This window comes from Brienomyrus brachyistius, chromosome 6, assembly GCF_023856365.1.
Source record: "Brienomyrus brachyistius isolate T26 chromosome 6, BBRACH_0.4, whole genome shotgun sequence".
Taxonomy (NCBI): domain Eukaryota; kingdom Metazoa; phylum Chordata; class Actinopteri; order Osteoglossiformes; family Mormyridae; genus Brienomyrus; species Brienomyrus brachyistius.
Window position 1 is genome coordinate 5,944,494 of NC_064538.1, and position 12,541 is coordinate 5,957,034.

Consider the following 12,541-nt stretch of genomic DNA (forward strand, 5'->3'; position numbering starts at 1 on the left):
GGTGACCTGTGACTGCAAGCAAGGCATGGTTGCCCAGTCCTGGGGTGTCCGTGTTTAATTCACACGGAGCCCTGGCTCAGGATCATCGCTCAGCATGTGACCGCTGATCTGATAGCCAATACGAGATAAGTCGAGTGAAGGGAGCAGGTTTTGTGAATGGGGGGTGCCCATGCCTTGCATGGGGTGGGGGGTGGTAACCAGTGGGGGACTCACCTCTGGGTCTCTACACTCTGCTGTCCTGGGACATTGACATCAGACGATCAGACTGGGGGCTTTTCCAGAGATGCGGGGGGCAAACAAGGTTGATCAGTGGTGTGAAAATGCAATGGCTGCCATTGTCCTTTACTGTGGGTGGAGTGACGTGAAGCATCCTGCAGGAAATGAGCTTCTCATGCCGGGCAGCCTTGGGATCGAAACTGGCACGAGGCGAGGAGGGAGCTGTCCCCGACCCCCCCACGGCAGCTAAAATAACCGCAGCGGCCCTTTTGTCCTCCCCCGGTTCCTGGCTGGCAGAAACAGCCGCTTTCAGTCACCTGCTCCTTCCTGTTGTTTGGTGCTGGACCGCCTGAATTGTGCTGCTTACATTCCCAAGGTCAGCATTCCGGGTTCGGTTTATGGGTTCCGGTCCTTTCTACACCTCAAATGACTGGAGGGCCCATAAGTTAATTTATGATTAAATTGTAGAGCTGTTTCAGATCCTCCTTTGTATTCTGGCGTTCATTCTTTCCCTTTTTCCTGTGATGATGCTACCCACTGTCGTTGCTTTCGTTTTTGTTCCTGCGTTTACTGTAATTATTTTATTTGTTTTCCAGTTCATGTCTGGTCTCTCTGTTGCCTTCGTCCGAAGCTCGGTACCAGTTCACGTCCATCTCTGTGTTTGCCGTGCAGCTTCAGCGTACTTTAGCGTACCTTCCGTACTTTAGGACTTTAGGAAATTGTGTGTGGGGGGGGGGGTGGGCGGCGGGGGCAACGCTATTGTCTTGATCCTGAGCCAAATAGCTGCTTCTGGATTGGTCACTCCTAATATGAGGGTTTCCCAGCAGCCTCAGAAATATGCTTTGTGACTTGAATAACTTCATAGGTAGGCAAGGCCCGAAAGATGCCCATGTTATTATGCAAGATCCCCCCCCCCCCCGCCCCCATACACGCCCCTGCCTGCCGCATTCCCGTGGGTGGGATCCATGCCGTGATGTCCTGCCGTAGCTGAGAATTGCTCCGACGGACCCGTCTGAACGCCTGCTATTTACAGACTATGTTTCATTCCCATTTATTATGCACTAACTCCCCTAGAATCACAGAGACCCCGCTGGGCAGGTTGAAAACCTGGGCAGCAGTGGCCATTCACAGATTTTTAAGGTGGAAGGCATGAGAAGGGTTATAATTCATGAAGAGGGGCCAGTCTTATCATTAGCCAATTATGTGTTTTGATTCAGTGAGTTATAGGGACATGGGCACTCTGGGAGCCAATCAGGTCCAAGGTGGGGTCAGTGGCCCTGCCTCTTCATACCCCCTGGTAGGGGGCATCATCTGTGTAGAGCTTGAAAGGTTTTCGCTGAAAAGCCTCCAGGTGCCTCGTCCTCTGTGAAATTGAGACTGATATGATCCTCCCCCCAACCCGTGTTTTTCCAGCTGTTAAAGGTGCGTTTCCTCTCGGTGGTGAGCTCAACTGCTCAGTGCATCAGTAGCCAGAAGAACCTTCCAGAAGCTCTCTGAAGCAAACGTACTTTGAGGTGTGTGCATATGTGAATTTGGCGTTGGCGCCTCTAGATTCCTGTTCTGAACAAAGAAAATGTCTTAAGAGCCTTTTTCAGCGGAATGAGACATATTTGAAAGGGATTTGCCAGTACAAGTAACACATTAATTTCATTTTTGATTGTTTTTATGGTGTCAGCCCAAAACCCAGCAAAACCAGTTGACCGTCTCCAGAGTGCAGAGCTTTCCGTGACACTGCGTCCGCCGAGCCTCATGCTGCCCGTGTTTCCGAGACGTCAGCCCCCCACAGGATGTCCTCCTGTCCACTATCGCTTCCTAGCAGACCTCCTTCTTGCAGCTTTTCAGGATGGGCATGAGTGGGCATTTCTCTGGGTTTGCCGTTCCCAGTCCCAAGCCCTGCAAAAGGCCGTTAGGGCGCTGTGTGACATGGGTGACCCCTGTCCTGTTATCTTTGCCCCCCTCGCTTATGGCAGGTCACTTGGGAAATGCATTCAGTGGCAAATGAAACATGTTCTGGGTAAGATAAGTTTGTAACTCGGCGCATGGCTGCTGCGAAATCCTGCAGAACCTGCTCGCCTCCAAGATGCTTCCTCCACCCCCCGAACCAAGCTGTAAAATCACGAATTACGGGGCTGCTGGTTTGCACTTAAAGAGGTTAAATTTTTTTCCTTCTTATCCAAACAAACACCTGCAATATCCGTCAGCAACAGCGATGGCGATCCAGCGGTCAGTGATAAGATCCTCATCCTCCCCCTTCTGGCCGGTGTGCTGATTATTTTTACCCCTAACCCTTTCAACCGGTGCAAAGTAAACAAATCTGCTAATTGCCCCCCCCCCCACCCAGCTCCCCCCAGCAGTTATCCAGCTGGGACTGGAGCCCTCTGCCACCATTGGATGTGGTTCATGCAGGTCAGGTCTCTCTCACCATGGCCCAAGGAGGGCTGGGATTTGCAAAGTCAATAGTCCCCCCAGCAGTCCACAAGCCATCATTACTCCTCATCTCCCACCGATAAATACCTGCAGGGTAGTTCTTTCCACTTCACTATACCACCTTGAATGTAATGACATGCCTCTGTCGCAGGCACAGTGTGTCAGAAAACCACTGAGCTCGTCTGCAGTGATGGGCTCCAGCATCGTTAAGGGGGCCCTTTAAAGAGGAATTCGACGTGCTTGGGAGCCGCCTGGTATGTTAGAATAAGAGCAGAGAAGGAGCATAGATTTAAAGCACTAAGTGGGGGTCAGGAGCATGTAGATGAGGAGCATTTTCTCTTGAGGTCACGCTGTTACATCATGGAGGTTCATGTTTCTCCAAATCTCCCACATTCTCCACCTCGGTCCGGTCATTTTGGTCCCCCACGTGCTGAAGGTCTCCATCACTCAGTTCCTATCTCGCCACGGATCTCTGTGCTTGCTTCCGGAGATTTCCATGCTCAGCTGTAACCCGCCGCTTCCTGGCTGCGTCTGAAGGTTGCCCTTTGAGTTGAGTCAGAAACGGATGAGGTCCGGAGTTGTCTGACGGCAGCGTGGCCAGTGAGAGAGGAACCGAGTCAGAGAATTATCTGGAAGGTGGGAATCTCTCTAGTGTCTCTCTCTCTCTCCAAAGAGCCATCGTTCGGAAGACTTTAAAGGATACTTGGCAGAGCATCTAGGGTCCCTGAGACAAGAACTCCTCACAAATCATCTCTATCGATAGCTTTAAGTGCTCCCTTAACGGAATCATCAGTACCAAACCGAGGCCTTGCTTATCTTCCTTCCACATTTACATTTTTGCTGTTTTCTACCAGGATTCCTCATGGGTTCGTAATTGGCCGGGCTGCCTTTGCCTTGCCTTCCCGGGTGTGATCACTGGCGGTCGATGGCTTTAGTAATAGAGGCTAGCTCTTGCCGGCCACAGCGTGAGATAAGCAGCAAGAGCGCGGAGCTAGAGGATGAAAGCAAGCTCTGGGAGTAATCAGCCTCCACCGCTGCTATTAATAAAGGCCACTGCTGACAGCAGACGCTCATAATAAGAATGAAACGCGTAGAAGAATCTGGCCAATTTGCCCAGAAGTCACATCTGAAGCCCTCCTCCCCCACGTCCCAGTGTCCACCATCTCGCTCATGAGGAGTGCCTGAGATGGCAGAGCGGGAAGGCGGGGTTAAACTGAGGGAGAAACAGACTGCCTCCTGCAGGGTGGGCACAGGACATTAGGGCAGGTGTCGTCTGCACCGGTGGCTGGTTACAGGCAGCAGAGATGCAAGCTGGTGCCTGGCATGGCAGAGGGTGTGTTCTGGGGGTGGGGGGTGGAACTCGGTGGAGGAGCTAGCCACGTGCCACCCCGTACCCTGCACATTTTTGTTCTTTGACCCAAGCATCCATGTGTTTAGCAGAAACCTGGGCAATAGCAGCAGATCACACCACGGTGTGCTTTAATTTCCTCGAAACACGCAGTTACATAATGGTGGCGGATTAGATGTCCGCTTCACTGCAGTAATATTTGGCGCCGCCAGGTTTAATGCGAAGTGGAAGTACAGCACACATGCTTGGAGTGAGGAAACAGGCTGCCACTCTGCTGTCCTCCTTTCCGCATCACCCCTGTTCTCCTTAGGCTGGACTAGGATGCCCTGTTTGGGATCCTCTCCTATGGCAGATTAACAGCCAATCCACATTAACCATCCTGGACAAGATCTAAGCTCTGCTATTGGTCAGAAATACCCCGGCACCCACCCCCCCCGCCCCAGCTCCACGCCGACACGAACCCGCTCACTCCCAGCCAGCCTCATCTGCACGTTTTCTTTTCCAGATAGATCCTCAAATTGCCTGTTTCCTCACAAGGGGGTAAAATCGATCGGAAACGGACCCATTTACTCAGGGCCATAATGAAGAGGATTTACGCGGGAAGCCAGATGAAACGCCGGCGTGGCGGTCCAGCGGGAAGTCGCTTGCCGTGTGGGTATAATGTGTCCTCTTCATTAAGGCGGCAGTGAGCCTCACTCACTCACCGGTTATCAGTCTGTTCCAGCACGCTTTTGTCTGTTTTTACTTTTACCTTAAATTCGCCCTGCTAGTGGCCCCTGTTTCACTGAAACTGTAACAGAAAGATGGGGCTTGTCTCTTTTTTGTAAAGTCCTCAACATCTCTCTTCAGAAGGTGAATTTTTCGATTTCTGATCTGCCCCGATCAAAACGAACGGGTCGGGGAAGCGATCATCTACGGGTGATTATTACTGCTGCAGGTGCTTGTCAGGGTCGGCGTACTCTCACTGGATTTCCAGTTACGGTGTCACCGATATTGTGATGAGGTTTATTTTGTCCGTATCTTGCCATGATATAGGTGATGTCATCTGTCTCCCGGCAACCTGTCGCCATAGGTGACAGTGGCATTTGAGTCTGCGGGTCGTTGCTCCGCCTCTCCCCGACTTAACACAGACAGGCCTCTGGGGGGTCATGGGAGGGGGTGACAAGGGTGTGCATATGATGGTAACAGCCAATTAGAATGAATGAGATCGCTTTCCCATGTTTGCCCATGGGGGTGGGACAGGATCGGTACTGGTTTCAGGTTGGGTATCGGCACATCTGATCGATACACACTGAAGGAGGGTGATCCATGTCTAATGGGCCAGTTGTCATGGGCATGTCACCTTGGAGAAGGGTGGGGGGGGGTGGGACGAGGAAACGACTGGACCTATGAGTATCCTGGGGGATGCGGTTTGGTGCAAGGCCCTGGCTCTCTTGCCACACCGCTGTGCGATTTTACAGCAAGCATGGGATTTAGGGTGATTCGATCGCTGCCTGTGGAGAGAACTATTGGTGATTGTTTTAGGGCTCCCTTGTGGGACCTGTGAAGTATCATTCAGCCGGTGAAAGTGCATCTGAGATCTGAATTACACACATATGGGTCATCATATGGGTCAGTAGGGCCTCTGTGATTGGCTGACACCTCAGGGAAGCGTAACGGGTCTGAACCCTGGGGCTCTGCCGCAGGGCTCGGGATCAGGCATGACAACACAAAAGCACTAGAAATAATATTCAGAAAAATAAACTATTTCGTCGTGTGCAATCAGTAGCAGTTCAAGGCTGGGCTCACTTTAGAACATTGTGTTCACGGTACTTTTCAAAGCTGGCACGGCTCCTAAAAATAAATAAATCAGCTGCCATACTGTGATACATCTAAAATTTAACAAAAGTGTTAAAAAACCTGAATGCGGGGACTAATTTGCTTTCGAATGCAAGACGCTGGATTCTCCTCAAAGGCTGGGAGAGGCACTATTCCGGTTCTGCATGTGGGCTCAGAGATAACGTTACGCTAACACGACGTTGCGTTTGTGACGGTGGTGAAGCCTGGGAAGACAAACAAAAGGCACGGTGATCGGAGCGTTATTTCTGCTCCCGTCTGGCAGAAGGCATCGGAACTTCCCAGACAGTTCTGCTAGGTTCAACAACAGCTTCTTCCCCAAGGCTGTCAGGACACTAAAGACCCTGCTACCCTCTCCAATTCTAGAGACCGTCCCCCCACCGCCCCCCGTAATGACATCGGTCAATCGAACTTATTAATGTTTATCTATTAACCATTATATTTGTTCAGCCCCAATGTGCGGCTGCTGTCTTACTTACACACTGTGCTACATAAACCCTTCCATCTGGGGTTGTCACTTTTAGTCTGAAGAAATACAGGACGCCATCCGCCACTGCAAATGGCGGAATACGGGACAAACCTCTTCCAGCATTGGTTCAGAACGGCATTTTATCTTTAGAAACGTGCAAATACGGGGTGGGTGTCCAGTGCCTCTGTCTTTGCACCGTACAGTGTTTTGCACTTCAAATGCTTTGAAAATCCTCCCTGTCACTGCTGCTGTTCTTTGCGCCGTGGTCCCGGGGGGGGGGGGGCACGATTTCACACCACCAAATACCTAAGCTGAGGCATGAGGCTAAGGTGCTACCCACCAGGTGCCGCCGGTTAGAGGCCCTGGCAGAGGGCGGCCGCTGGCACACTGGCACGGATGGGCATCGTCACATCAGACATCAGAGACAAAGGGGGTTTTAAACATCAGAGTGCAGCCATGCGCTGCGCCGAAAGCCTCCCGTTACCTCCGCGGAGAATGTCAGCTAACGAATAAAGACTAATTGGCTAACCCCTTCCGCTAATCTTTTTTTTATTGTGTCCGCTTTAGGCAAGATTATTCTTCTATTTTTAACACATGTATGATATGAAGAGTGGGTGGGGGGGGGGATAATCCGCCGATTGGGCATTGCTCCTTTTCCGGAACTTTCTGTCCGGGGTTTAGAAGTCCCTCGCCATGCAAGTTTGTTGCCTTGATAAACCCAGATGGATTGTTTGTGATTTCCTGGCTGGAAGTGGAAGGATCAGTCAGGTCCATGAAACGCCAGTGTGTGGAGGTTTTTTTTTTTCTATCTGTTACCATAACAATTAATGGGATTTAACGGGATAACCGGATTGCCGTTTGTGTCCTTTATCTTTCGGCATACAATGGCCGTAAATATAAATTCTGAAGTGATCTAACTTAGTGGAGCTGCATGCAGAAGGAGCTTTTGATAGGGATGTCAGGAAGGACAGAGGTGGGCCGGCAGCCTAGTGATAGGGGCGGGGTTTGAGGAGGAAGGGCGGGGTTTGAGAAGGGGGGCGGGGTCCAAGGCCCTGCCTTTATATTTGTGCACTTTGCGCCCACTCTGGAGGTTCCATCTTCAGCCCAGACTTACGTGGCTGTGAGGAACCACACGGAAGTGCGGTCATTCCAGCGCATAGTCCCAAGCCTTCCACTTCCCACCCCCCCTTTGTCGCGGTCTTGGGAGTTCCCGACAGATTATCAAGCACCCCCCCTATACTTCGTGTGTGGATTTTGGAGCTTGTCTTGAGAGGGACCGAGCATCAGAACGGTTTTGTTTTCGTAGACTGGTCACAGCTGGTGTTGCTTCTCTCAGTTGATTTTGTGGAGGAGCCGAGCATCACATGTCTGGATGCAGAGATCGCGTCCGGTCGATGGACTGTTCAGCAGAGCCTGACCATGGCAGGCAGGAAGAGGGGGCAGCACTCATGACGGAGTGCGAGCGGACCCCCAAATAGTGACGTCAAGTGCCTGGGGGTGTCTTTTCAGCTGTGGGAACGTCGTCCGGGCTCACAGATGGAGTGGGATGGACCGGGCCCAGGCCGCTCTGTCTCTGGCTCAGCTCGGGGCATTACACAGCATGGAGACTGTGCCCGCTCTGCAGTCAAAGTGTGGGTGGGGGTGGCGGGCGAAGGCCAGCACGCTTGACCCACATAGCCCATTCTGTTCATCGATTGCATTGTCATTCGTAAGCATTTATCCAGTACCGGGTCAAAGTGAGAATAGAGCCTGTCTCTGGAAGCACGGGGGACATGGCGGGGGGGACACTGGATGGGATGCCAGTCTATTGCAGGCGAATCACACACACGCACACACACACACACACACACACAGTCACGCTGTGGGAGGTGTAGGAGGCCTTTGTGCAAAGACAAACACGCTGAAAATGCACATAGGAGACCTAACCATGGCCCAGAAACACCATTGAGCTGCTCAGTTGGCTCACATGGCTCATGATTGGCCGCTGCTCCAATCCACTGCCCATCACCGTTGATTGGTCGCCCTTAGCCACCCTCAGAGCGAGGAGTCAATCCCGATGTTCCGTGCAGAAGAATGAGGCGAGATGTTGTCGCCCGCCTTTCTAGGAAAGAGATCCGTAGAGCCTTTGAAGAATCGCGGCGTTCTGTGCCGACTCAAACAAGGCTGAGATCACAGGCCAAGAGAAAATAAGTACAGAGAGAGATGGGGGGGTCGAGGAGGAGACAGGGAGGAGATTCCAGCTCACTCAGAACCCTGGACCTCCTGGGATCTCCACAGCACCAGATACAGCTGGGGGAGGTCGGGGGCAGCCGGCCAACCGTATGCCGGCCTTTGTTTTATGGCCGTGTTAATGTGCTGGGGTCTCGCTTCCAGCCTCCCCCCACGGAAGAGCCACTCCATTTTATTTTTATTGCTCCATTCAATCGATATCCCTTACCTTGGTTTAATAAGAACAGATATTGAAGCGGTTACAGGTCACATGTCCTCCCCCATCGCCACCCCCCCCCTGCCTGAGGTAAATGCATTTGAATAAAAGCTGACATGTCCAGCTCACTGGCACGGCTTTTTAATGCACTCTGGGTGAAGCCGGAACGTCCTGACTGTCCCGCCCCCCAGTCCGCCCCAATGCGGCCTTGCATGTTTTACCCAGCTGTGCTGTGCTCCGGAAAAATCCCAAAGGCCCTTTAAGGACACGCGCCCCTTTCTAACACATTATCCCTACCCCTCCTCTTCAGCCCCCCCCACCCCCCCCCGCACACTTTAGCACAAAGGTCTCCTTTCCACTATTCCCAGTAAACACCCGCATCCTCCTCTCTACCTAGCCTCGGTTATCCATAGAAATGAATCTTTATATCAATCCAGAGGGCCCAATAGGGAACCCGACTCGCTTAGGCTCAATTCCACTGCTGCGGGAGCTTCTGCAGCTCTAGGATCCGGCCCGACGGGCGCCGATAGGTGCAACGGGAGAGCAGGTAGCAAGTGCGCTGAGAAACCCCAGAGAAAGCGGATCCCAGGAGCGGGCCCCGGGATCCGCGGCCCAATCTGTTCTTGCCTTTGTGCCAGTAATAAGATCCGGACATCCCTGGCCGTGGCGCTGATAATTAACTCCCAGGGATAAACTCAGATGTGGCCCCCTGCTTGATTTATTGCAGCAACGGCGAGGACTGCGTGGCCCCGGGAAAGATGCATAAATCGCGCAATCTTCTTGATGTATGTTTTTGGAGATAGATAGGGAAAGAAAATGGGAGGGGGCTGGCGGTGTGGATACCGATGCTCACACTTCTTAGATGACAGGCTGTGGAATCTGAACTGGAAGATATATGTAATATTAAAAACTTACCAGTTATTACACGTCACTCCCTTATATATTTTCTCTTGCAGGAGATTGCCAGCCTCATTTGTTAGCCGTCTGATCTCCCGCAGACCTTTATCTTGTACCGTTTTAAGTAGTGCTCAGTGTTCCCATAGAAGCGGTAACTCTCTGTCTCACTCTTCACGTCACACAAGCAAGCGACGCCCGTCCCCTTAAACGACCTCCTGCCCCATCACCTTTCCGCATGGGATGTTCCGCGCTGGAAGTGGGATCCACCTGATGTCTCGCAGATTTACGGCTACGGGACAAGCGTAACTCAGCTTCGAGTCTTTTTTTCTTTGACCCGGCTCACCTCTCTTTTCCTGCCTCGTCTGTCCCGGTGCAATGGCATCTTGGAAAACTGTTAATAGACACAAGCTGTACATTTCCTGGCTTTGCCTCTGGCGTCATCCATCTTTATGAGGAGACGTCTGGTGTCCGTGAGGATGTGGAGCACGGTCAGAGTGTCAGGTGCCATTTACTCGAAGAAACTCTGCTATGTTTCCATTACTATAGATCAGTGTTTCTCATCCCAATCTTTGGGAACCCCCAGGAAGTCCACATTTTTGCTCCCTCCCAGCTCCTGGTACAAGTGTGCTGAGAGCTGAGTGGAAGCAAAAATGTGAACTGTCTGGCAGTACCCAAGAACTGGGTTGCGAAACACAGCTACAGTAAATTTGTTGGGATGTGCACAATGACAATGAAGTTGACTTTGATTCTGTCCGGTGTCTCCTTCCTGGGATAGACTCCAGGCTCACCACCACCCAGTCTTGGTTAAGGATGGATTCATGGTTATTAACATTTTTTTCTTGTCTCTCTTTGTGTTTCAGAAACATGTGAAGATTTTGGACGGGGTACAAACAACGAATTGAGTCTTTGACAAACGCACTGGGGGGTGTCTCATCTTCCTGCTACTTCCCGAAACACTTTGTTTTGTCTGCTTGTCCCTGGGTGGGCTACACACAAAGCATGGGCAACCAGCTGGATCCTCGAAGGACTTTGTCACTTCGCCCAAGATGCAGCCTAGCCCGGCCCCTGTGCTGGTGGCTATTGTTCCACGTAATCCTCCTTCCTGAGTTGGGCTATGGCCAGCCCTTCACCAGCTTCCACCCGGAACACCGGGAATGGGCCTTCAACCACCTGACTGTTCACCGTAAGTCAGGGGCTCTTTATATTGGTGCTGTCAACCGGGTCTACAAGCTCACGGGCAACCTGACATTACTGGTGTCCCACGACACGGGCCCCGAGGACGACAACAAGGCCTGCTACCCTCCACTGATAGTGCAGCCCTGTTCAGAGCCGCTTGCACCCACAGACAATGTCAACAAGCTGCTGCTCATCGACTACTCTCAGAACCGACTGCTGGCATGCGGAAGCCTCTACCAGGGCGTGTGCAAGCTGCTGCGACTCGACGACCTCTTCATCCTGGTGGAGCCCTCTCACAAGAAGGAGCACTACCTCTCCAGTGTGAACCAGACTGGCACCATGTACGGGGTGATTGTCCCCTCCCAGGGCCAGGATGGCACGCTCTTCATCGGGACGGCCGTAGGTGGGAAGCAGGACTACTTCCCCACCATCTCCAGCCGCAAGCTGCCCAGGGATCCAGAGTCATCAGCCATGCTGGACTACGAACTGCATACCGATTTCGTGTCTTCTCTGATCAAGATCCCGTCGGACACATTAGCACTGGTGTCACACTTTGACATCTACTACATTTACGGCTTTGCTAGCGGCGCCTTTGTCTACTTCCTGACGGTGCAGCCAGAGACCCCAGAGAACAACATGCCGTCTGGGACCGCTTCCGGCGACCTCTTCTACACCTCGCGCATTGTGCGCCTCTGCAAGGACGACCACAAATTCCACTCCTATGTTTCGCTGCCAGTCGGCTGTGTGCGTAATGGCATCGAGTACCGACTCCTGCAGGCCGCCTACCTGGCCAAGCCTGGGCGGGTGCTGGCCGCCTCTCTCAACATCAGCCCCCAGGACGACGTGCTCTTCGCCATCTTCTCAAAGGGACAGAAGCAGTACCACCGGCCGCCGGACGACTCAGCCCTCTGTGTGTTCACCATCCGCGACATCAACGCTCGCATCAAGGATCGCCTCCAGTCTTGCTACCAGGGTGAGGGCAACCTGGAGCTCAACTGGCTGCTGGGGAAGGACGTCCAGTGCACGAAAGCGGTAAGGCCTGCCTCCTCTCCACCGCACTGCACCGCGGATGTGCAGATAGGTCGGGAGACTGCGGTATCTATGCCTGGAGATGGCGTTTCATTCTCTTCAAAGTATGTGGTTGGCTGACGGCAAATACACAAAATTAAATCCACCCTCTACCCTGACAGGCAGATCATTGAAGGAAAAATACGACAGAACAAGTGCAGATCATACATATGCCTGCTTAAATCAGGGAATTTTAAACAGCCCCAACAGGTGAACGCCTACAATTTATTCCAAAATCCCATCGTGAGTCAGGTGATAAGCAGTGTGGTGCTTCCCTGCACGCTGACACAGACCCAAAGGTATAACAAAGACTCATTTTCCATATTCTGTGATTTTGTGCACAAGCTCTGAGGTGGGATGGGGTCTGTGTTTAAAGGACAAAGTCATTGGGAGGTTGGATGACTAAATAAACATCACTTGTGGAATGAGCATCAGTGCTATTGCAGACTGTTATTTTATTACTGACAGCAGATATAGTTACACAGTGAAGTATCAGATAGGAGCTCTTCACATGAACAAACGCGGCACATTTAATAAATATTTTATAGTATGGTGCAGAATATATACAAGCTGAGAATTTTAAAAGTCTTTTTATTATTAAACTACATCTCAAATATCTGAAGTATAGGTATTCTCCCAAGAAAGTCCGTGACTTGATCTGATTGATATTTTTTACATT

At 51.8% G+C, this 12,541-nt stretch overlaps 1 protein-coding gene across 1 annotated transcript in view; it reads left to right on the top strand.

Annotated features, from left to right (window-relative positions):
* LOC125744549 (plexin-A2-like) overlaps positions 1-12,179 on the top strand; it is a 21,683-nt gene extending 9,504 nt beyond the window's left edge. The window contains exon 2 of the mRNA XM_049016518.1: positions 10,479-12,179. Within this exon, the coding sequence (XP_048872475.1) occupies positions 10,618-11,943 (1,326 nt within the window). The 5' untranslated portion in view covers positions 10,479-10,617 and the 3' untranslated portion in view covers positions 11,944-12,179. The remainder of the gene's footprint in view (positions 1-10,478) is intronic.
* Positions 12,180-12,541: the final 362 nt, after the last annotated feature.